This window comes from Electrophorus electricus, chromosome 5 (genome assembly GCF_041902795.1).
Source record: "Electrophorus electricus isolate QZ-2024a chromosome 5, ASM4190279v1, whole genome shotgun sequence".
NCBI lineage: Eukaryota > Metazoa > Chordata > Actinopteri > Gymnotiformes > Gymnotidae > Electrophorus > Electrophorus electricus.
In genome coordinates this window covers 9,075,056-9,099,556 of record NC_137501.1, presented here as the reverse complement: position 1 = coordinate 9,099,556, position 24,501 = coordinate 9,075,056, and the positions used below count along the sequence as shown (strand labels likewise).

Below are 24,501 nucleotides of genomic sequence, written 5' to 3'. Positions count from 1 at the left end.
ATAACTACAAAAAGGCTTTTTTTAAAAGAAGCCAAAACATTCTTTGTTGATTTCATTTGATTTATTTCTGTACACCTTCATTCCAACATGGCATCAGAGACACACACACACACACCCATCAAACCCATTCTACACCATTCTACACCCCCCGCCTGGGACCCTCCCACCTGGGACCCCCCCGCCTGCACGGGTAAAACAGTGCCCCCAACCTTCCTCCAGGGGTACCGTACCTGCGCGCACTCCAATCTGGCACAGTTGGCGTGCTGGCACAGCACCTGGCCCCGCTCGCAAGTGCAGAACTCGCAGCCCGTGCCCTGCCACATGTCGCCATGGTAACGCACAGCACCATCGTACAAGCAGGTGCCTCGCGGGGAGACGCATTCTGCACAACACTGACCCGGACGCTGCACCTTCGTCTGGCCCTTGGAGCACACGTAAAATCGATTATTAAGCTTTAGAAATGTCTCACTACAATGCTATTGTATTACAGTCTCTGCATATAGGTATAAAGAATCAGTTAGTCTTACAAACAGAGAGCTATATGAGATATATTTAATTACAAAAAATTAAAACATTTCCTCTGCAAAACATTAATCATTCAAACTACTGACGTGCGGTGTACTCTTGCATCACCGCAACTGACTTTGACCCACGTTTCACTTTTCACTTTTCAAATCGCCTTTTTTTTATTGTTCTTCAAGGACAGCGTTCATAATCACAAATAAAACTCAAACTATTACTGTTTTCCTGAAAGCACCTGAATCAAGTCGCTGACAGGACCGGTGCTCCTCAGATCCTGTCAGCCTGCCGTTATTGTGCGTGACATGAAATGTTGTTTGTAACGGGTTATAGCTGACCTTGTCGCAGTGGAGTGGGGGACATTTTTCCGTGTGACACCGTGTCTGACCGCGCTCACATACACAAGTTGTACAGCTGTTTTTCTGCCACTGCTGGCCGTCCTAGGAACACAACACACAGACACAAGGATCGTGGGACTCAAATTAAATTTGGTCTGAGATTATTTAAACCTGTACAAGTTCATTTTGCCCTAACAACCACATGGTATCTGACCCCCGCACCACACACACAAACACACTAGTTCAGAGGAAACCCAACCTGGCTCAATAGATTTCTGCCCTCCTGTCATCTACATTCACATTTCTTCAGACGTGTTATCGGAGACGAGATCCAGTGTGCAATGGACTTCCATTATTTATCTCACTCATTGTCCTTATAACATAATTATGTTGATTCCTTCTGACATCAAAATAACAATAAATAATAATTTATTAATATTTTGTCACGGAATGCTCCGCCCCCCACAAGTCACGTGGTACAGCCGGCCGCATGCAGTGCGATTCGCATGTGTACTGTTTTGTAACCACGCCCTTAATGTTACGTGCTAGTTTGTCTATTTAAACCCCTGTCCGTGTGTGCATCCTCGTTGGTCATTTTAGCTATGTAGCATAACTAGCTGTGTCGCTACTTATGTGTTAAAGTCGATCTAACATCGCCGTAGCCGTAACGTTAGTCTGTGTACTCACCATTAATATATGTGTTCTTCGTTCAATCTTAATGTGTAATCATGTTCACCGTAATGTCTTATGTGAGTGCCACCTGTTGTCTGCGTTTAATGTTAATAAACATCATTCACCGTCGAGAGTCCTACCCCGCACCCTGTGGCACTCGGGCCAACAAGCGTTACACATTTATTATAATTATATTTATTATTATAATTATATAAGCCTGAGACCCTATGCCTTTTTGATGTAATTCATGAATGATGGCTCATAAATTCAGGTATTTCATCTTAGGCATAAGTGGAAAAATAACATACAGCTTTAAGAAGATGGGGACAACTCAACCTAAATATTAAACTACTGAAAATAAAAGTTTCACACCCTAGATTTTGGCCATCTACAGGTGGACAGTTTATGTTTAGAACATAAAAGTCCTCCCTAGAATTGAGTTCTAGCTGCCTGGACTTGCTAATTAGCTCAAGCTAGTCAGTCAAATTAATTAGTGAAATCAACTTGGGGGGATATAATACAGTAGGGCGGGCGGTGAAAATAAGGGGTGAAAAGAGACAGTGCAGTGAGTTGAGGAAAAAGCGGGTCTCACGCAATCTGCTTGCGCACTATGAAAGCGCTCCTGGGACGCTGAGGAGAAACCGCTGCCACAGCAGCACGTTTTCCCTCCCTGTCCTTAGATACCACCCCCCCTGTTTCCTCTCCCAGGAACCCCACCCACGACTCACAACCCCCCCCCCCCCACCACCACCACCACCACCAAACCATCATGCCTACCTCATACTCCTCACCGGCTGCTATGCAAGGCTTAGAGACGCACTGGGGGCAGCATCGTGCCGGTCGGATCACCAAATGTTCATTCTGCGGCAGACACACACAACCGTAACCCGGTGCAAAACGCAAGCGCCTCTTGGAACAGACCGTAAACGTGGTGATGGGTGACAAACAGCGAAGCATGTCTATAGTCATCAGAATACATTAGGTTACAGGCAAACGACAGATTAGCGGATAGCAAAAAACGACGTGATGTGAAACGCGCATCAGAAAAGCGACGCCAGCGGATGTGAAGCCGTTCGAGGCGCTGTGCTGACCGGCTCGCACGTGATGGGCTGACACTCCGCGGCCGAGCACTGGGCGTGTCCATCCTGGCACTCGCACTTCATGCACGGACTGGGACTCCACTCTTCCCCGTCCCTGTGCTCTTCTCCTTCCCAGGTGCACGGAACTGCGGAGACGACATGAGTTAGTCTGTGTGTGTGTGTGTGTGTGTGTGTGAGAGAGAGAGAGAGAGAGAGGAAAACGACAGGATGGTTTTTATGCACTTTTTACATTAAATTCCACATCTTTCGAAAAATGAATTCGCACACACGTCGTCACTACTTGGCCAAGTGTTAATCCCTCCACATATTTTTTATGAATTCACATTAGGTTGTCTTTAACGAACAGTGTTATATGACTGCGATGAAAACGAACCATCGTGGACGTCGGGAGAGAATTCGTTCCGCAGGGCATACACACGCCGGCAATCCCCATTACGGGGAGGTTAAAGTCTTCCGACGATGAAGTGGCTGGCAGAGCAGACGGGGGAAGGTACGGACACCTCCACAAGTCATTTCTGCATCTTCCGATTTTTCCCAACCACCTGTCTCGTTTCTCTTCTCAGAGAGCTCACACTCTTACAGTTCTTCTTCCTTTCCTTTCATCGCTGCTGTATTACCTTTCAATATCACCACTGCACGTAACACTTTCTAAAACTGCTGTCGCACTGGGAAACCTGACATCGAAATGTTTTAAGTTCCGTTAATGATGAAAACGAAAACTCAGTTGTAAAGTCGGTAAACGCCGCCCGCTGCGATACGTGGGCCAAGGACCTCTTTACACAGGGTCGGGCTTAAGCTTGAGAGTAGTCATAAAGCTAAATGACAGTTCTCCAAAGAATAAGCTGTCCCACTGTCCGTTTCTACGCTGTCCTTTGTGAGGTGCTCATCACGCGTTCCCCTGTAGACAGCTTGGAGCTGCGCGAACACCGAACACGGAGCGGAGCGGTCCCCCCTCGGGACGCGAGAAAAACAAAAACTAAACCCTGAGAGGACTAAAGCCACAAGCACGGGGAGACATCGCGCTCTCGGCGTGGCAAATCCTGGTGATAAACGCATTTATTATAAAACTGCTGAGATGTTCAATGGGGAGTGGGGAAAACGCAGAGTTTCAGAGTTAACAGAATATTTATGCACAAGAGTTCTCTGGAACGGGTGTAGGATTACATGTATGGGTGATAAATAAAAAACCTGCTCAGGCGTAGAGGGCTACAGATGTAAAATATGTCAAAGTACTACTGCGAAAATGTGATGTCAAGCAGAGCGCGGTGGGTCTGCCTTGGAAATGGTGTAAGAGTCCCTCGGGCACCGTCCACATAGCGAACCTGTGTGTTCAAACACGGCCATGCATGTTCAGGGCGAATTCACTGAGCGTCGGCCTTCAAAATGCAGCAGTGAACAGTGTTTAGATTTAGAGTGATATTGCTAGTCTGCTGGGATGCAGGAGGTCTCCATTATGTAACATGGTCATGGATGTGGTGGATTAGCCTGTTTCCTGGTGAACGGAAACTAGTGGGACCTACATAGCTTTATGAGATTACACTAAGCACTACATTTCATTCACTGTTGTTAATTGGCGTTTGTTTGGTGAAGCTTTACACACAACCACTCTACACACTCTTGAGATCTTGAAAAATAACCATTCCAAAGGCCTTATTATAAACAAAGGATTTTTTTAGCTTTCAGTACACCAATACTACACAAACAGTAACATGACCCATGATTAGTCACTTCGGTGTGGGCGTGCAAGGGCACAGTTGTGCCTGCGTTACCTCCATTTCTGCCACACTTAGGACAGCACTCTCCGGCTGGGATGTAGGGGCTCTGGCCTCTCCCACAGCTGAGGGAAGGACAGGCAGGAGGGCCACAGGTCACTTTCCCCAGAGAGCACGTACACACAGAGCACTCGGACTCGCTCCACTGGCTGTCATGCTGGAATGAAAGAGAGGAAGACAGGGCGACAGAGCGAGAGGTCATGAGGCTGGGGGATGGTCTCCGGATGGTCGCGCCGCAGGAAGGTGTCATCAGCATCACCGGCTAGCAAATGCTTCAGCCGCCGCAGCTAAATTAAGCTTCACGATTCGCTGTCAGAATCACCGCATGACAGAGACCGTTTATTTGAACCATCTCCATAGCTCAGCGCCGCTTGAAAGGTTTTTGGGCTCTAGGAACGTTTATTACAGGATTAGGCCCCTCAGCCAATGCACGCAGCTTTTCCTAAGCAACTGCCACTCGAGTTGGAAGCCTACACTTCCAGAATCTTAAACAGAGAGCAGAGTGGCTCATTAGGGGGACGGCTTGGACAGACGAGAGGTTCGCTCTGTCGGGGAAGAGCGGGATGCTAACAAGAAAGCACTTGTGTGTCGGCTGGGGGAATCAGCCGCTCAGCACTCCACCAGAAGCATAGAGGCCTGCCTCTGGCGTCCTTCATTTGGGCCCTGGCCATGGGGTGTCACTTACCCCATACACTGCTCCGTGGCGCTGGCAGGAGCCGGCCGACTGTGGGAAACATTCTGGGCAGCACTTTTTGGGAGGGATTCTCAAGCGTTCGCCCTGGGAACACATCCAGAGAGCCACGGTTAACATGCCAGCATTAGCAACAGTGGAAGTACCAGTTGTCAAAATATAAGCTATTGAAGAATAAGCAACAGCAGGCTGCCAGACAGATAACATAAAGACTTTCGAGAGGTTCCTAGAAGGATAATGAGGAATAATTAAAGATTGATAATGCAAGGGAAGGCCTCTGCTTTGGTAAGCACCACAGGATGTATCCTACTAAGGTTTAAATCCAAGTCAATGGAACGCCTGCCAGAAGCATCAATTGCGGACTTTGCGGAGATTTTACTGGATCATATACCAAGGGAAAGAACAAATATGGAAAACAAATGTGTTGTTTTCGTCTAAGCGAGAGTGGCAGAGAACTACAATGAGCCCGCAGCGTGTTCCTTAAAGAGACAATGACAGCATGTACAGCCTTCTGCGTTCCTTCCTCTTCTCCGTTATTCATTCTTAAACAGTGCTGTCAGGATAATCCAGCCATCTATTAACTTATCTTTCAGACTCATTCACTCAGAGATCTATCCATGTGCTCACTCAGCCATTGCTTAATTCTTCGGCCCATCCTTCAAACCACTAAATCTATCTGGCACTTGACTTTTAACTCAGCAAAACTTACCCTCTGAAAGTCACACTGGGGATTTTGGCACTGGGTAGCTTTGCAGATGACAATGTCACCGTGGCATGTGCAGTCTTGACAAGTGTCTGGTTTCCATGATGTATGGTTCTGGAACACATCAAAAGGACATACGTTCGAAAATAGCATTACTTCAGATAAGATACATCAAATATATACACTGTGAATTTGTTGCATGAAATTGCAATTCATGGAGTGAACACTGCCAGCTGCTAACACTTATTATCATCTATTAAACACATTCCAGTGTTTATAAGATGAACTAAAAGGTAGACATTATTATTCCCTGAAGAAGACCAAAAATAAATGATACAGGATATGTGCTTGGCTTGACATTCTTACCACTTTAGATAATAACTTTGTTAATTCCCTACAGCAGGAACACCCTTGGAAATTCTTGTCATAAATACATCAGCTGTGTTCAGTGTAGACAGAAAAATTGTCCTGCATGTAACCTATGACATTCCTACTGTAGAGAACATGTTAAAGTATCTGTAGACAAGACTTAGGTCAGCTATCTGTACCTTGCCAAAGCTTATCTGATAACCAGAAATGCAAAAGTGAGAAGGTGTTTCCTGGAGGTCTGTGACCTTTTCACCTCCAAAACCCTGCCCAGACAAAGAGCTATTACAGCTGTTAAGTCCTAGCAAAAAGACAAAGATTACAGAAAATAGTGCAGACCACATCCAAGAATCCAGAAGGACTTTGAGGATTACAAAAATAAGGAAACATTTGAATTAGGAATTATAAGACCTTACAAAAAAGGCTTAGTTTGTTTTTTTGCATCCAGGTTAATGATCTTCAATGACTAGCAACACCATTCATATGGAAACTAAAAAGTTTCTCATATGGAAATTAATACTAAATTTCGCACAGTCTGCTTTGGTAGTGACAGTATTTGAATGATCCGTATAAGCAAATGCAATATGGACACCAAAATTTCATAGACATAGATACCAAGAAATATGACAACCGAAGACCCCAGAGACTATGACACAAGCACCAGGTTATTTGCAGTTTATCTGACAATTAAGGTAAATGCAACACCTTGTATAATCTCTTACTGACCATAAACCTATAACCTCTTACTTACCATAAATCCTTTCTGCTTAAATTTCAGATGACAAATCAGTGGCAGTTAGTCTCAAAAGACATTCTAAGAATGTGTCGATAGTTTGCATGTTCTGGCATGGCACCTGAAGCAGAACTGCAGGCCCAGATATGTTGATGGTCATAGAGCATTTTGATATTGCCAGACTACCCTGTAGGATTGTTTACATACATATTAGAAACCTGTCCAGGGGCACAGCGCAGAGGCTCAAGCATTAGACATAATCCAGGGTGGAGGAAACCCAGGAATGCATCTCATTTGAATGCAACTTAGTTGAATGCGTCTTATTTGAAAGGGATCAGAATCTGTGCCACACATCTTCTGCAACTTTAATGGTGAAGGGGAAGACGGTAAAACCTCGCTGCACTGGGGAACGCTGCACGTCCAGAAGGCATCTGGAAAAGAGCCGCAGTATTAGCGAACAGCTGGGAGACCCTCCTTTTGCTTTGCATCACAACCATATAAGATTACAAACATATATTAACTTTACAAAATCAGATGTTGATGCTGGCTTCACCAAAGAATACATTGCCTAATAACACCTTCCACAGTCCTAATCTTAATTAGAATAAATGGAACCATGACCTCCAAAAGTTGCCATTCTCCTGTGACCTGAGCAGAGGAATTAGAACAACGGAGCATGCAGAATACTCTTGCATCAGTGCATTGTTTCTGTCTCCGTTGTCTGCAGCCGGCACACACTTGTTTCCTGACATTGATTTTTCTGTTGCGCTGCAGCTTAAATAAATAAGAAGCCTGCCACCATAGTGGATGAATTTTTAATAACTACTTCTCTTATGACATGCTTATCTGGCAACCCCATAGTTCTTTGAGTGTGCCACACACACACACACACACACACACACACACACACACTATAGCCACACGCTAATGGGAGGAATCTCACAGACAGGAAAATGCGAGCGCACCATGTCATATGTATATGTGAAAGAGGTGTGACAGCGGCTCTACGTGGTATGCAATCGTGAACTCAAACATGATTTCTTCTCAACGCATCGCTATTTTGGTATTGTTAAAAATAACAAGTGCATTTGAATTTATAAGCCATAGGTTTCTAAACATATATAGTAACAAATGGCGCTTTTATCATGCGCTGGGTCCCACTGGAGATCCCCCCCATCAATCTGTGCCTTCACTACTGCCTATTTTGAGAAACGTGGCACACACTCCTCAAGAGGAGCTTAAGAGAAGCGCGGCCACACATCAGGCTCACGTGGTCGGACTGATTTCAAGACCTTTGACCCGACCGCAGTTCAAGGGAGTCGAAGTGACCTGCCATGGAGCTGTCACAAACCGCTTTAGTATTTGTTGTTGTTTTATATTTGCTGTTATTTAGTATTTGTTGCTAGCGTGTCTGGTACCACGACACGTGTTTTACACATTCTCTCCCTGCCTCTGTCAGTCTATATAATAAAATATTTTCCATTTCCTCTTACCTGTCTGAAAATTGTTATTCTTCTGTCTCCCCAAATATACACACACACAGCTGTCTGTTTATTAAGTATATACTTGTAGCTGTACCTATATGTTGCTAATTGTTTTTTCGATCTTTTGTATATAAGTAGAAATTAACTGACTGATGAAAACTTCATCTTCTTCTTCTTCATTTGTCTACAGCTGTCATGCCTCTTACCTTGAGTTTATGCTATATTTGCACAAGTGTTTACAAGTGCACTTACATAAACATATAAATGTATATTAAGACCATCCAGCTATCCTGCCCTTTGGTCTTTCCTGAAACAGGCCAATTCTGGTTGACATAGTGTACACAGAGTGCATGACTCCACTACAGCTAGTACAGGGGATCATTACGACGTAGATTCATTGTAAAAATGCAGGGCAACCTATTAAGTATAAGTATAGAGTAGTTTTACTAATAAAGTGACCACCTAGTGCAGTTATTCAAAGCATCCCAGGACTTGGCAGATCTGGGTGTACCTTGTTTTAGGCATGTGACGGTGTCCAAGCACCACTATGGACACAAACAAAGTGATTTGGGGTTAGTCACTTTATTGTAATGCAGCTGACATTGGAGCTAATGCAGTCATTGTGAACAGACACTACCATGCCATATGTATTCTGGGGATGTTCCTGAATATCTGTACTGTCTACTGGGAGCATCTCTGATGAATCATTTTGGGAGTGAGAGTGACGTTTTTGGTTGAAATATAAGGTAAAGTTCAGATCCACACCACTGATTACAGAGAAATAGCTTAGTCACTACATGGAGAATGTTGCATTATATCTGTGCTGCTAGACAGCCCTATAGCAGCTGCAATGTACTCCACAGGACAGACACAGCTGGTATGAGAAATACTTATAGTCAAGCCTGCAAGTATTCTATGTTTACACTGGAAATTTACAATAAAACACTAACAACTTACATGCCGTTCTGCTTTTGTCGTTTTAAAATCCTATTAGGAAAACACTGGAGAGTCAGTCACGAAGCAATCGGAAGGTAATTGAACTGAAATCCAGCTGACCTCGATTTGTGCAGAAACCAGGCTGCCAAAACCCAAACTGTTCCTCGGGCTAATTCAATTAAGGTCTGTGCTGCACTGTGTCCCTAGCCAATCTGGTCCACTAAAACATCGGTTAATAGCCTTAGTCAAAACTATGGTGACCTACAGTACCTTCTGAGAGGCCTAAACCACTTTCAACGCATGGTACAAGGCGTAAATCAGTCTTATTAGCTGTGAATAAAAATGAAAAGTGTCTAATGCATATGCCATGTCTATAGGCTATTCGCAGGTGAAAAAGAACTCATCAACAAACTTTTGTACTCCTTGGAATGAAACATTAGATTTTCTGTCCGCTGCAAATAGCTTTCCAAGAACCAGCTGAGCAGTCAAAGGCTCAGTGACCTTTGGGCTCCTCGATTGAGGGGAACTTCCTATATGGTTCAACCCAATATAGATGTAAATTAAAAGTAAAGTGATGCACTGCACTTTTACCTCATAGTCACCGCTTTCATTTTAGATCCACAGTCCGAACAACAAACATGTTCACTACTCAATTACGCACGAGCTGCTCTGGAAATAGATTGGTTTCTTGCACTTCATTTATAGTTCAGCTGTGCCTCGTCGCACATGTCAAGAAATGTTGCTTTCTTCCAAAATCGGACTTAACATACACGCCGTCGTAGCCTGAACGGTTCTCGCTGACCTTCTAACAGCGCGTGCTGTAAGCGCATCGGAGGCGTCTGTCACCGCGCTTTAGCGAATCGCGCGCCGTCGAAAACAACAGCTCTGCCGCATAAATCTGGAGTGAAATACATTATAATGTATTCGGTGCTTGCGCTTTAATTTGCTTTCTCCTCAACTTCTTCGCAACACCAGCCTAGCGTGATTATATGCTAATTTCTTGCAAGGCAAGCGGTGGAGCTAACAGGCTGCGGACAGCTGAAGGACGTGCAAGCGCGTCGCGGTGGCGACATCTTCACACGGTTACAACTTGTTGGGGGTGGGGTATTAAAACAGGAGAACATTACCGTAGACTTGCAGGAGATTTAGACCATTTTGTGTTCATAAGATACTGGGGAGTGTCTAGTCATCAGTAGAGAAACTGAATGTTTTCGAACTGAAGAGCACATATGGTAATTATTGCACGCTGCATTAACACAGTGTTATCAGTTGACCAACTGACCAAACTGTGGCTTTGTGGATGTGGTAGCTCAGTGGTTAAGGTAATAGACTACTTATCAGAAGGCCCACTACTGTCAAGGAGCCCCTGAACAAGGCAACCTTAAATTGTGTTTGGTTGGAAATATAAGTTGCTTTGGATAAAAGATTTGGCTCAATGCTGTAAAATATAAATAAATAATTAGAATGAAGGGTCTTAATTTTATTTGCTCAGGCCAAAACCCAGGATGTTGGGGATCCCCCAGGATAGCGGGATTTTACAGATTTGTTTTCCAAACCATGTATTTGGCCCACCTGCAACAACTGAAGGTTGACATTACTCTGAATGCCCCATTTGTATCTGTTGGAACTGTATGATTTATTCTAAATAAACTCAAAGAAAAGTAGATCTGGTCCGCCACATTAAAAGTTCTCTTACAACCTATATGCACCAAGCCTCCTCCTGATGTTCCATCGTCAGCTGTGCAGGCGTCCTGTTCTAACGTAGAGGTATCAAATCAGTCAGTATCATACTGTGGTTTTAGTGTGCTCTGTGAGACGGACGTTTGTCTCGACTGCCTAGGTGATTGAGGTGGGCCCTCATGGATGAGCTTGGTCATGGATTTTGGCACCCCTGTAAAATGAATGCAAATGAAATGGTCTCACTCTTTTAAGGCAACATTTTCCAGCACTCTATCTACATTAAACCAAAGCACATCCTTGGGAGATTTCCACTGTAAATGTCTTGGAAGCCAACCGGAGAGCTTTAATCATAACTGAATTGTAGTGTTTCCTCTGCTCCCAGAACACCTGTCTGAACTCATCATCTAATTCCCAAGCCCTTTGTGAGGTTAAACGAGGGTGCTGAGGTGGTAAAGCTGAATGATAGACACTGCAGGAGTGCTTCAGACTCAGACCCTGGCTATCAAATATAGAAGCAAAACAATGTTAGCATAAACTTTTCAAATTGCTGCCCTTGACCTCCATTGCCACGTAGTATATCTACAAGGCTGCAGTCATCTGTGACAAAGACTGAGCCGTGTGGGAAGTGAAGAGCGACAGGAGAAGAAGAGGCAACAGAACGAGGTAGAGAACCCGGATGAAAAAAGGTTACAATGCCTGAAGGAATTAAATGAATTCCTTACCATTCATTTTTAAAAATAAATAAAATAAATTGTCTGTTCGGAAAGCTGCAAAGCTCACTGATTATTGCAAAGATACATAACCAACGCAGATTGCCTGGGCAACAATTTGCCTTCTGTTTCATCGCTATAATGAACATGAACTACACAGTGAACAGTGAAGAAAAAGTCCACACCCAAATCTTATCTATTTAAGTGTAGAGTTGTTAATATTCCTGCCGCATGCCACTGCTCAACCATTAATCTCTTTGTCAGAGGAAAAACAACAAACTCTTCTCACTTGCAACATGCTTGGACTCCAGAACTTTGGTCACTAATGCAAGAAGGAGCTGGAGGTGTTTCAACAGCTGTAGCAGTGCAAACTTGCACATGTGTATGGGCTTTGAATACCAAATCAGAGCCATAAGAACGCTGGCAGGTAAACAACAATAGCTTGCCTCTGTGTGCACAATACAAATGAATTATTCACTCACCAAAAAAACTGAGAGGGAGAGCCCCCCCACCTTATTTATATTTAAAGCTCAGTTGTTGGGTGGGTACTCTAGGCAATTCTATCTTGGTAACCTGTGGTTGCTCCTTGTAGGCCATTAACCACCAGATTCATATGGATACAAAAAAGTGGAGGGCATTGAATTATTCAAAACAAGATGCTTTGCCTGTGGCAGTTCTTGGGGTCGGTAGTGCCAGCTGTCTCCCGGTTTGACAATGTGGAAGTAAATGCCATAACTCGGGGCCACAGCTGCCGCAAGTGAACAGTTGCTATCACTTAAGGATGACTACAATGTGGAGTTTGTAACTGTTTAACGTCTGCCTGAGTTACGCTCCATGAAACCCAAGTATGTGCCTGTAGATTATTGAAATGCTATGGTAAATTTGGCCAAGTTGTCTTAAAGAAGCTATGTCTACTCTATTTACAATCAAGATATTCCTGTACCTGCTCTACATATAGTTACTGTAACTTGTTATTATATTCTGGTAAAAGCAGAAGAAGGAAAAAATTGTTTGTTCTAGAAGCAGGCTAAATGGGCAGATCAGACAGGGCACAATTACCAAAAAAACAGCTTCACCAAATGACCGTCATGGACCTGCATGCTTCCGCCTGGGTTCCCACACGTATGGATTACACTCCTCACCCTGATCTCGACAGCTTCAGAACATCCGAGGCCAGCAGGAACCCAGCGCAGGAAGCAGGCCGCTGATGTTGCGGCTGCACCCAGCCGGGCGGAACCTCCAGCTCCCCCTGCTGGTTCCCTTCTGCCTGCAGCAATAGACAGTAGCTCTGTAGAGAGCCTGATAGTGCCCTTGCAGATCTGAGAGGAGAGGAGGGAGTGCTCGACATTTTATGCTGAAGGCCCTGTCCAACGGGATTATACACACACGCTTGGGACGGAGAGACAGGGTTTCAGGTTCCCGTTTTCTGTTCATGGCATCCCGTGGAAAAAAAAAAAAAAAAGCAAGCGAGACTTGTAACTACTTTACTCTGCCTAAGGGGTTCCACTAAGGTCTTTTCAGTCTAAGACTGGATTTAGGTTGTGTCTGGAAAACTGGTCTGTAGGCTCCTGTAGTTGTGTCTGTGAGGCTCAGAACAGAATGGCAATGGTACAGGCTTGGGTTCAGACTTTTTAAGTCTATATAAATGTAAGACATCATTTTTAAATTATCTTTTTCATCCTTAAAATATTGTATGGCTTTCCACACTGTGACGAGCACTAACATTAACATGCGTATCAGTCTGGACTGATTTGACCTTAATGTCCCCTTATCTTTCAAATTCTCTTATAAAGAAAACTAAACAAGCACCGACTAGAACCTTTTCACCTCTAAAAATTGATTTTTTTCCCCCTTCTCCATATTCTCCATATTCATGTTGTGGTAACTTTTTCAAGTCTCTGCTCTTCCTTCTCTGTAGAAGCTCTTTATCCTCTTGACATCCCTATCTGGAGGTTTAGGATTACAGTCAAATCACATCTTTTATGCACTTGATACTGCAAAGGAAACACACCTTCTCCACACTTCAGAGTGGGTTAGCACAATGTGACCAGCGACTGATCTGACTTTACAAGCGTCGAGCCGTGTAATGCCAATAATTGAGGGAACATGCTTGACGAGGCTTATATGTGTTTGTGTGTGTGTGTGTGTGTGTGTGTGTGTACAAGCCTCAAGGGCCCAGAGAATCCAGGTATGCAATTATGACTGAATTTTCTCTAGGCTGTTCGGAAGCTGTGACCTGTAAACCAGCCCATGCAATCATAAGTTGTGATCTTCTGACGGACTCTGGTTACTTGAAGTAGGAGGATGTGAATAGAGTTATCTTCTGAATGCATAACTCTTGAAAATTATGGCCCAGATAGAGGTGCTGGCTTTCTGGAAGCTGTGTAAATCTTTAGAAGTTGTGCTTTCTCTTTAACCCATTTCCAGGATGCTCTGGACTCTGAAATATACATAACTCCTGGGCCAAATGAATTCTGGCGCATGCTGTGGGCATTAATGAAGGATCCTGAATCAGTCATTATGAAATATTAACAGGAAGGGTGTGAAACTTTCTCCCACTGAAACAGGCTGCCAAGCCACACATTAAAATTGCTCATTTACTCACCGAGTTCTGAATACACTGATTCTGTAGGATCTACACTAGTGCAGAGAACTTCCTCTAAGAAACATCCAAATTCACAAGCTCACATACACATGTGGGTGGTATGAAACATTTTAAATACATTTTTAATACAAAAACACTGCACGTATCCTAATCATATCCCCCCCCATGTCATTCTGAACAAGCTTCTGTTCAGATCAGGTACTCGCAACAAGACAGGTAAATGACTATGGAAAATGGAGTTGGGTGACACCAGTGGTTTTTCTCCAATTTGTGACACAGAATAGCTGGGTAATGACGGTGCGACAGACAAGGCCAGACAGCGCTTACAGGACCCGACTGGCTCAGAACGGCCCGTAATTTCCTCTCTATTACGGCTCATTACCCTGCAAGTACACGGCCTTGCAGATACGGTGCCATTTGAAGCCAACCAATTTGTCTGTTTTGGAGATAGGACACAGGAGACCGTGTGACTTGCAAGCTTTTGCGATTTAGAGCACACTGGACCTGGCCACTGGGGAACTCAAAGCACAGAGGGTGTCAGAGCAGCACCTGTTTCTGCCCCCAAAAATCCCAGATCCAGGGAGTTATTCTGTTCCTCGCAAAACTTTATCCAACTTTACCCGACATTATTTCCTGCGCTACAAAGAGGGAGCCATAGTTTCATCAACAGTTTCAGTCACTTGCATCAGATGGACGGGGCAGCTTTCAAACACCTCCTCCCCACATTCCTAAACACGTCTACCTCGGACGGATACATACCTAAAACACCACTGAAGCCACGCCCCAAATCAAATATAACATTGAATTGCATACTCTCCAGCAGAAGGATTTTCATGTATTTTACTCATCAGTCCACCGACTCCTGTGTTTTAAATACGGCATTTCCAACATGCCTTGGATGGCTAAAGCACGTGTCGCACTGTATTTAATTCAGTACCGTCCATATTTAGTAAGGGCTCTGATGCTCTCACAAGTGCCCAAGGTGTAGATTATTATTGGCGTTCTGGTTTTAAAGGCATCAGAATAACAGCTGCTGCTGGCGCCACGCAGAAAATGTGTTGTCTATTTTAACGTTGTTGTAACTGTATATTATGGGAAAATAATACCAAGCGAATATGACCTGAGTCATTCAATATGTGCGCGCGCACACATACATTTGCACATTTCCCCACTCTTACACACGCATGCACACACACCCACACACACAGACTTGCACTGTGCATATTATTACTCACACACATTTTTCCAGGTAACTATTACTACAGTGCAGTAGTGCTAATAAATATTTTAGTTTTTCAAATAAAAATGTCTACCATGTTTGAGGGTTCATGATCCACAATGAACAGAGACAGTCAATCCTCAGAAAGGAAGTGAAACAGGTACACACACATGCACACGCCCACCACAAACACACAATTTGACTAACAAAAGCTGATTTTCTCGCAACAATGGGAGCGTTCCTTTCATTGATTAGCATGCACTTGTGCTAAGCAGGGCTCTGTCTGACTGTAATTTTGCTGCAGTCTTTATGGACTAGCCTATATTTGAGTAGCAAACATGATCCACCTAGTGAGCTATTTGTGACCTCATAAAGAGAACAGGCTGGCTTAAATAACCGTTGCTTTATTTAAATAAATAAATAAATAAATAAACATTTAAAAAGACTGTCTCCATAGCATCGTGGTACGGAGTGTTTGAATACAGTTTGCAAATGTGTCAATATCCTGTAGAAATTTCTTCACAGATTTTGTATTGTTTCATTTACAATTTCATGATGTAAAGTAAGGATAGACACTCTCACAAGGGAGATCAAACTTGCTAGCAATAGTGCATTGGCAGTAAGAACCTGTTCTTTACTTTAGATTTTCAGTTAGTCTAGAATGCTTTATTCTTTCCTTTACTCCCTATTTAGAGAACGTACTCCAAGGATCTCTATACGTGCAAAGGAGAGCTCCTGTCACGTCCTTCAGAACAAAGCAAGACCATCTGACAGTGAGATTTTTAGGTTTATGCTGAACTATTTTACATCAGCTGTGAGACTCAAGGGGGAAAGCACAGCTCAGAGGGAGAGACGGAGAACAGAGAAGAGGCAAGTCAGAGATGGCACGGGCTAACTCTGATAAACATCTCCTAGTCTGCTCTTCCCTGAGGCAGGTTTCACTGTGAGTCAGGTGCTTAAAGCATTCCTGAAGAGGACACATTAGCCATGCTGAAAATGTAAACTTCAGATATAGGGGGTTGGAGCTGAGCATGCAGCTGTATATTATTAATATCTCAGACAACAGGAATCGATACTCGTAGCCTCAAGAAGAAATCAAGCGTTTTTCCCTACCAAATGAGTATTACTATACAAACTAAGCGTTGCAGCTAGATTTTCAGTACATTTTTCCCGCATTATATATTCCCAGTATTTTATGATTTTGTTTAACCTGAAACCGACCTTTATTTATCTTCTCCACTTTAAAATGCATTCATGTTGGTTTTAGCCTTTGTACAGTATAGTACATTTTCAGTGTGAATGATTACATTCAGCGGCATTCCCACACATTCCACTGAAGTGTAATACATAAGACTTGTAGTAACACATACATTACATATTATATAATCGTGATATTTCGCCTTGTCCCTAAGCCCACACAACCAGAACAGACGGTGGCATATTTTCCATCTTATTTTCGTTTCTTCTTCTCCTAAAGTAAACAGTATGTAAGAATCCCTGAGGCCTACTCATACACAAACATACTCCCACAGTGTGTCAGAGTGGTAGAAACCAATCTTTCTTCTTCTCCGTATTTTGCATCAAATCCCTAACCACACAGAATAACTTCTCAAGCCCTTGGCAACCAGGACTTCTGTTTGCATTAGGAGATGCATTTACATGTATATTGTTCAATCACCGTGGGCCTAGGCGGTTGACCTGGGCCCACCTCAATCACCTAGGCAGTCGAGACAAACGTCCGTCTCACAGAGCGCACTAAAACCACAGTATGACACTGACTGATTTGATACCTCTATGTTAGAACAGGACGCCTGCACAGCTGACGATGGAACATCAGGAGGAGGCTTGGTGCATATAGGTTGTAAAAGAACTTTTAATGTGGCGGACCAGATCTACTTTTCTTTGAGTTTATTTAGAATAAAACATACAGTTCCAACAGATACAAATGGGGCATTCAGAGTAATGTCAACCTTAAGTTTAAGTCATAAACCCATTAAAGCTGAGTTAAGTGTCTAAATACATTAACGCATTGTCTCACAGTCAGTATATGAAAATATGTGACTGGTTCAAACCAGTTTATACTTTATGGTCACAGATGAACAAGATGACTACAGGTTTTTTTAATTTCATATCCCAAATTCAGTCAGACCTTGAGGGGAGACTTTGAAGTTGTTTTTTTGAACATCCCAGTGAAGCGCTAATAGCTCCGTTAAAGAGTCAGAATGCTTTTCAAGGACACTGACCTCCAGGTTATGTCCAGATATGGTGGGAGTGGTGGGGTACCTCCCTCCAGAGGAGGGGTTCTAAAGGAATGCGAGTCCCATGGGCTACCTCCCTGGTGTGGTTCCTCAAAGCTATCTTTAATTGCCCTGTTAGGGCAGAGGAGACTCCTGACACTCTCTCACTCACCCCCTCCCTTTGTAAGTGTATTCTGAGCTGCCTATCCAAACAAAGATGGAAGAAGTGAGCATGTTGGTGTAACAGAGCGCACAGGGAAGGCAGGGCCTTCACTCAGTCGCCTCTGCCTGTTTACGCTCGCTTTCAACTTCAAAAGTGATAGCAGCCAGCTCAGTTTAAGAAAGCCAAGGACAGGGAACTCTCATACACTCTCACAGATTCATCATTCTGGCCAATAAGTGTTCTCTGACAAACTATAGATGTATTATTAGTCTAATACAATCAGAGATAGCAGGTTTAAGACATTGATTCACATAGCTCAAGAGAATATTCACTGGGGCACCAGCCCTAGTAAATGCTACATTCAATAGCAAAACTCACGCACTCAATAAAACACATGCTCAGAACTTAATTTAACTGAAATGTTAAAACGATCATTTCGCTAGCGCAAATTCAACGGACTACTCTAGTAGGGAAAAATTCAAAACTGAATCCTGAGAAAGAAAAAGCCCACGATCCTGTGAACTTTCCAGGGCACAAGCTCCCTCTTGCCTAAGCTTCAGGAGGCCTGAACCACGACCCCGAGCTCGAGGGGTCGGGGGGAACGCAGCGGAGTGCAGCGGCACGTGTCGGCCCTGGCGCCAAAGATACCTGACGTGTGTCGCGCCATGCTCGGGCCCCCAGGTGTACACGGTACGATTGCGTAGGCTGCACTCCAGAAGACTCTGGGCGTCTTACCCAGCTCGATCGCACCAACCTGTTGCCAGCAAGCTCCTGGCAGCACTTCACAGTGCTAGCAGCCAAGACGGGGATACTGCCTCTCTAGGTTTCTTCTTCTTCTGCCTGTTTTTCTCCCCTTGGTCCCTCAAGTGCGTTACATACTTCAAGAAGCACTTTCGGCGACATCCCAGAGGAGAGGGGCTGGAGTGTATGTTTGTAATGTGATATGAGTTCCCTGCAGATGTTTCGTATTCATGCTGGGCCTGAAGAAGTGTGTATTGGTGGGCTAAACACAAGACAAACAGATGGCACATCGGATAAGCACCAATGCCCTGAAAAGGCCAAACCCTGGATGTCTCATGAAACACAAAGATATAAGGGATGTTTGAAAATAAGGTTGTTGGTGAGCATAAATGTGTCCTGATTTAAAGCCAAGTAAATGCTTATTAAATCAACAGTTATAAAAGCATGCAAGAACAAGAACATAAGCCAGAAATCAACACTGTAGTTGGAGTTTTTATTTAACAATGGAGCATCATTTATGAGTGTCACCCCAACTTTGCAAATAATATACCCTCTCCGCAAATTAGAACCATGCCTTCCTCAGCGGACACACGTCCCCCGATTTAATCGAACCAAAACACCGCCCCCAAGGCAAGCAAGACCCAATATCAGGCCTACTAAAAGTTTGTTTCGGGTTACAAAAGCATTGAGCAGGTCTGATGAGATGAGAAATGACGCCCACACTGGTTCAAGCACTGCAGACAAACCGAAGGCAAAAGTATTTTCCCCGCATTTCAAATTACATGTACAGCATCTGCACTTGCCATATCTTACAGGTCAATATTACAACAAAAAGGCTGCCATATAACAAAACTAATGCAATATTTCTGGTCATCGTAATGTTTATTAGACTCCTAGGAATCTTTAAGGTCTTTACAAGACACTGTTTTGTCTGTGCCTTACTATGTCTGTAAACCTGTACTCATAAAGTGGTCCTAAGAGGCTGTAAATGTCTTCTAGGTTATGGTACGCTCAATCATTAGTAGTAAGTGCAAGGTTTCCATTATCTAGCTCACAGTTTAATTAAATATGTTTTTGATAAAAGGAAAGCTGTGGTTCTGTTGAGTTTTACTTTGGCATCTACAATGTGTTTACTAAGCTATACCCGAGAGCACTAAGACCTACATATACCCAGTTCCAAATGCATCCAAATGTGTCATTTTGAACCGCCAGCCTGACCCTAGTCTAAGTATTCATACCCTCTAAAGCCATATAGGATGGAGAAGGGTGGCATCTACTCACAGCAATAAAAGACATCAAAGCCACATCAAAAATAGGGTCAGAGCTCAGTGATGCCTGAACCTCTTTCTTCATTTCCCCACAGGTCTTTTCACTATAAGCAGCCACCGGTGAGTGTAACTGACATTTAGAGTTCTGCAGGAAGATGAAAGCTTCTCTCACACAGTGAGGAGTCAAGGATCAAGACCCGAACTGCATTATGTGGCCGAGGGCACAGGTACAGCATCTCCGATTCGGCAAGGCTAGGCTCGCCCGTCCAGGAGTTCTGTGTCGCTTTGAACCTCGGAGAAAGGCAAGGAAGTACAGCCAAAGCAACGGGGCGGACGGAGGCAGCAGAGGGGGATTCTGGAACACGGTCAACTCCCTCCTAGGCTCCAACAATGGCATCTTTCACGCCAGCTAGTCAAACTCACCACGGGAGGACTCCACACATCACTCACCCCCAGCTTGCTCTTTGTGGGAGTTGCACTAAAGGTTTATGGTGACAGAAAAGCTTGCGGCCCCTCTTTGCACTTTGGGTCCACCCTGTCTTTGGCATTCTAAATTGCCCCCACCCCCCACCCCACCCTTGAAACCCTCTGAATGAACAAACGCCTGATTTACCCGATTTGACTAATTTGGAGGATGCGCTAATGTCGTGGCTGTTAATGCAATTCTGTGGAGGCAGTGCAATGAGAGCTACACTGAGAAATGTTCATTCTCATTTAGTTGTTCACCAATAGTGAATGAAAAAAAGTCAACAATATCTGCATGTTACTAGCGTGGGCTGCTCGGAAACCTTTTTGATGAGCAAATGTCACCTGACAAGTCTCTAGTTTTAATTCCCTTTTCTTTTTTAATTACTTTTCTCCTTATCTGTTCTTTACTTTTTGTGTATTATTGTGCAATTATATGCATGATTTACAATCATTTAGTGATCAAAAATATGATCCTGGATGTACCACTTAAAAAAAAATGACAAGACACAAGACAATGAATGTGCCTGATATTTTCCTTAGACAAAGATAAGTACCTGACACCATGCACTGGCCTCCCACCCACCATCTCAGGACACCATCTCAAGCCCACCTTGAGAATCACTAACTTCATTTAGGCACAAAGGCCATATCAGTGAGAGCCGTTAGAGGCAGACAAAGGTACTTGTCTCTGAAAGCCTGACATTGCAGGGCACTGGGAGAGATTCATGTGTCTTGTTTGTTCGCAGGCGTGACTCAGTGGGCAGACAATAAGGGACGAGGATCTCCGGGTGGGCACCACAATGAGTCACCTCCCTCCAACCCAACGCCCCCTCCCTCGCACGGCTCAAGGGGAGGTACTGGTGCTGGGTGAAGATATGATCACGTCTTTTCTAGTTAACTGCAGGTGGAACTCGGGTGCTGGAGAACCCTCCCCAAAAGGCAAAACGTGGGGACTTCAAACCCGAGGCTTACCCTGCAGTGCTCATTAATGCAGTGGTTTTGTGGTGTGTCTCTGGAGCAGGGGGCAGTCTGGGAGTTACACTCTATTGAGGCCTTCGGGCTTGAATCTGACGACTGACTCATGATGGTACTTAAAATGCTCGTGATTATTTTAAAAGAGGAGCAGTGGACTACAGGAACGGGAGCTTTTATAATAAAGCTGAATCTGTAACATCGACGATCAACAGAGAGCTAACTTTGAATGTGTCATTAGGGGAACCACATTGGTGATTAAGTTCCAGAGATGACTGAAGGATGTATGGACATGTGAAAGGAAAATCCCAGCGCAAACCTTGCTTGCTTGTTTGTCCTTGGCCATAAACATGCCTGAAAATGTCTTTCTTTTATTCAAAAATAAATAAAGAAAGATGAAACAACCTTGACTGGCAGAATTATACCATCGACCTAAAGCTTATTATACAGCAGGTGGATGTATAAATAACACGTGAAATAAGGCACATCTGCATCTAGTGCTACATCTGGACTGACTCAGCATTCCTGTTGTTTCTGAGCGGATCGGTTAATGCGTTACTGTTACTGTAAAATGGAGGTAGGTAGTGCTTGTCAAAATGTCCTGGTGAGTCGGGAGCTCCACTAATTCCACTCCCAGCCCTGTTCTCCCTACCACTTCCTAACACACTCCTGCTTGAGAGGGCAAACAACAACATTTATATGGCTAGCCTTATATTCTTTGTAATATTTAAGGTTTGGTTAAAAAAATTAATTCATTAAAAATAACTGAGAAGTCCCATTTGCACATATTTCATATAACTAAAGGTACAGTGCCTAAGGCATACAAATGGACCCAGTTTTTAATGGGGTTTTTTTGGCATTCGCCATCCTGCACAATTTCCAAAAAAATGTCTTCAGCTGTCTCTATCGCATTTATTATGCAGCTGAATATGCATGTAGTCAATTTAAATGGCTAAAATATTCCAGAAGTTCAATATGCTTACGTGAGCGCCAGGAATCGACCATGGGAATATGGTGAGGAGGGTGACTGCAGTCCAAAATGTGTCCACTACCAAGAGTTGTATGTAGTTCATTATTTATCAATACCTAATGCAAATTTGAACTCACTTGCTACTTATTCAAGGATGCATTATTTAAAAATTAGACAAATAACACCAGAGGACCATACTGAAAGAGCTTAGGGAAGCAGTTTGAATCTATATTGTTTTCCTGAGTGCTGAAAACCTACCCCAGCCCCAGATTCTTCAGTCCTTGCTAGTGGACCTCCAGACACGACTACATGCTGACCAGTAACTGCTACTCAGAACCCCATGACAGGAGAAGAGAATCATTAACAGTCACTTTCATTAAATAATATAACATATTAATTTATCTAACACAGCCCAGCTGTAGAGGGATCTTACATAGTTTGGCTTCAATTTATCTCATGGGCAACTTTGAAACTCTAAAACCCACAGAACTGAGCGCTAAAGAACATGCCTTGGCCAACAAAATAAACTCCTTAGTTAACAGCCTAGTTCCCCCATTGCATGCGCACACGACAGTTTTCCCACAGCGTGCCGGTGAAATGACTAAAGACCCTGACCTAATGACAGACGGACGCTCACTCCTGAGGACACTTTAATGGACCAACCTCTGCTCCTCTTCCTCTTTTTTTTGGTCTCTCCACTCTTCCTCTGCAAATTACAGCTTGCTCCTTTCAGAGGCCGAGAGGACCCTGATCCAGGTGTTTCTCGCCCCAGTAACAATACGAGGCATTACATCTGTAATAAGCTGGAACCCGATGAGGCTAATTGTAGCGTTCCTTTGATGCCAAAGTGGATAACAGAGCAGGGCAGAGTGGCGGGGAGAACAAAAGGTGGGGGGTGGGGGTGGGCTGAGTGGGGCGCGAGTGCTGTCAGGCTCGCCACCCCGTCGACGTGTGAATCATCGGCTCTCGTGCGGCGCCTGGCCGTTAGCCAGCGCCCGACCTGAGGTTGAAGACAGGCGGCTCGAAGATAAAGGGCGCTGCTTTCAGCCGAAAGCCGTCAGGGAGACATTGTGCCATGGAACGACAGGGCTGGGGGGGGGGGGGGGGGGTTAGCACAGCGGTGGCTGTGTGCGGGTCCAACACGGCGCATTCCACTCATCGAAATATCATGTTACAGTAGAGAAAAACAAAAAAGAACCACAAGGGATGACCGTCGTTTGGCCTTTCATCTCAGAGTTTGTTTTGGTGCAGTGATTCCGCGTGGGTGCTTGTGAAATCTTAAAGGGATGTCTTGCTCTGGCCTAGCAGGCAGTAGTGTTGTGGCAAGATGCCCTTCCCAAATGCAGCTGAGAACACCACATAAAATGCATTATTCAGAATGAACCACTAGCTGCATCACTTGGCTGAGGCAACTCTCTCCTTAAAACGCACATTTGCCGAACTCATGTTGGACTTCTAAACCCTAACGACCACAGCAAAACGGCAAAACAGTTGACCCTGAATGCCTTTTCTTGGAAAATCACCTGTGCCTTTGAATTCTCCAGGAAAATTCACCAGGAAATTGGCAAGGCAAGCCTGTGGGAGCTAGTGCAGGGCTGGGCGTTGAGCTAATGGTGCCAGGTTGCTGAGACCAGCGATTGACGTGTCACTTATGCTCGGAGGCCTGGGAAGCAACATGGAGGTCTGGCCGAGGCTCCTCCCGTTCTGCGCTCCAGGAGAGTGAGCAGGGCTACCGAGATGAAGGAGGCTCGCGTCTGCCTGGAAACCATGGGAGGCGTGGGAACCGGGGCAGGCGTATCTGCTATTATCACACCCCTACCTGCATGGAGAGGCTGAGCTTCTCTGCAGCCTTCGCAGAAACCTTTGCACTGTGAATTCGTCTAAGGACAATATTTTGATCCTGATTTTCCTTTCTTCTAAAGCCAGTCAATATTATTCAAGCAGATGGGTGGAGGACTGCCCTATCTGTATTTTAATGTCCAAGGAAGTCAACTGCCCATGAGAGACTTATTATTATAATACATCTTATTCAGCACATTTCACCTTTTAAAGATTGGCCTTGAACTTTCTTTCTACCGGTATCCAAAAGTGTTGTACTTTGTAAACATAAATGATACACAAATTCACAACTAATTACCCATATAAAGTAGACTA

At 44.2% G+C, this 24,501-nt stretch overlaps 1 protein-coding gene across 3 annotated transcripts in view; it reads right to left on the bottom strand.

Moving 5' to 3' along the window:
* Window positions 1-24,501, bottom strand: part of fras1 (Fraser extracellular matrix complex subunit 1) — a 92,137-nt gene that overhangs the window by 60,029 nt on the left and 7,607 nt on the right. For all 3 annotated transcript variants that reach the window (XM_027029021.3, XM_035529625.2, XM_035529626.2), the window contains exons 3-9: window positions 5,802-5,909; window positions 5,087-5,179; window positions 4,399-4,558; window positions 2,621-2,754; window positions 2,307-2,390; window positions 858-959; window positions 231-422 (exon numbers count right to left, since the gene is read on the bottom strand). In XM_027029021.3, the coding sequence (XP_026884822.3) occupies window positions 231-422; window positions 858-959; window positions 2,307-2,390; window positions 2,621-2,754; window positions 4,399-4,558; window positions 5,087-5,179; window positions 5,802-5,909 (873 nt within the window). The remainder of the gene's footprint in view (window positions 1-230; window positions 423-857; window positions 960-2,306; window positions 2,391-2,620; window positions 2,755-4,398; window positions 4,559-5,086; window positions 5,180-5,801; window positions 5,910-24,501) is intronic.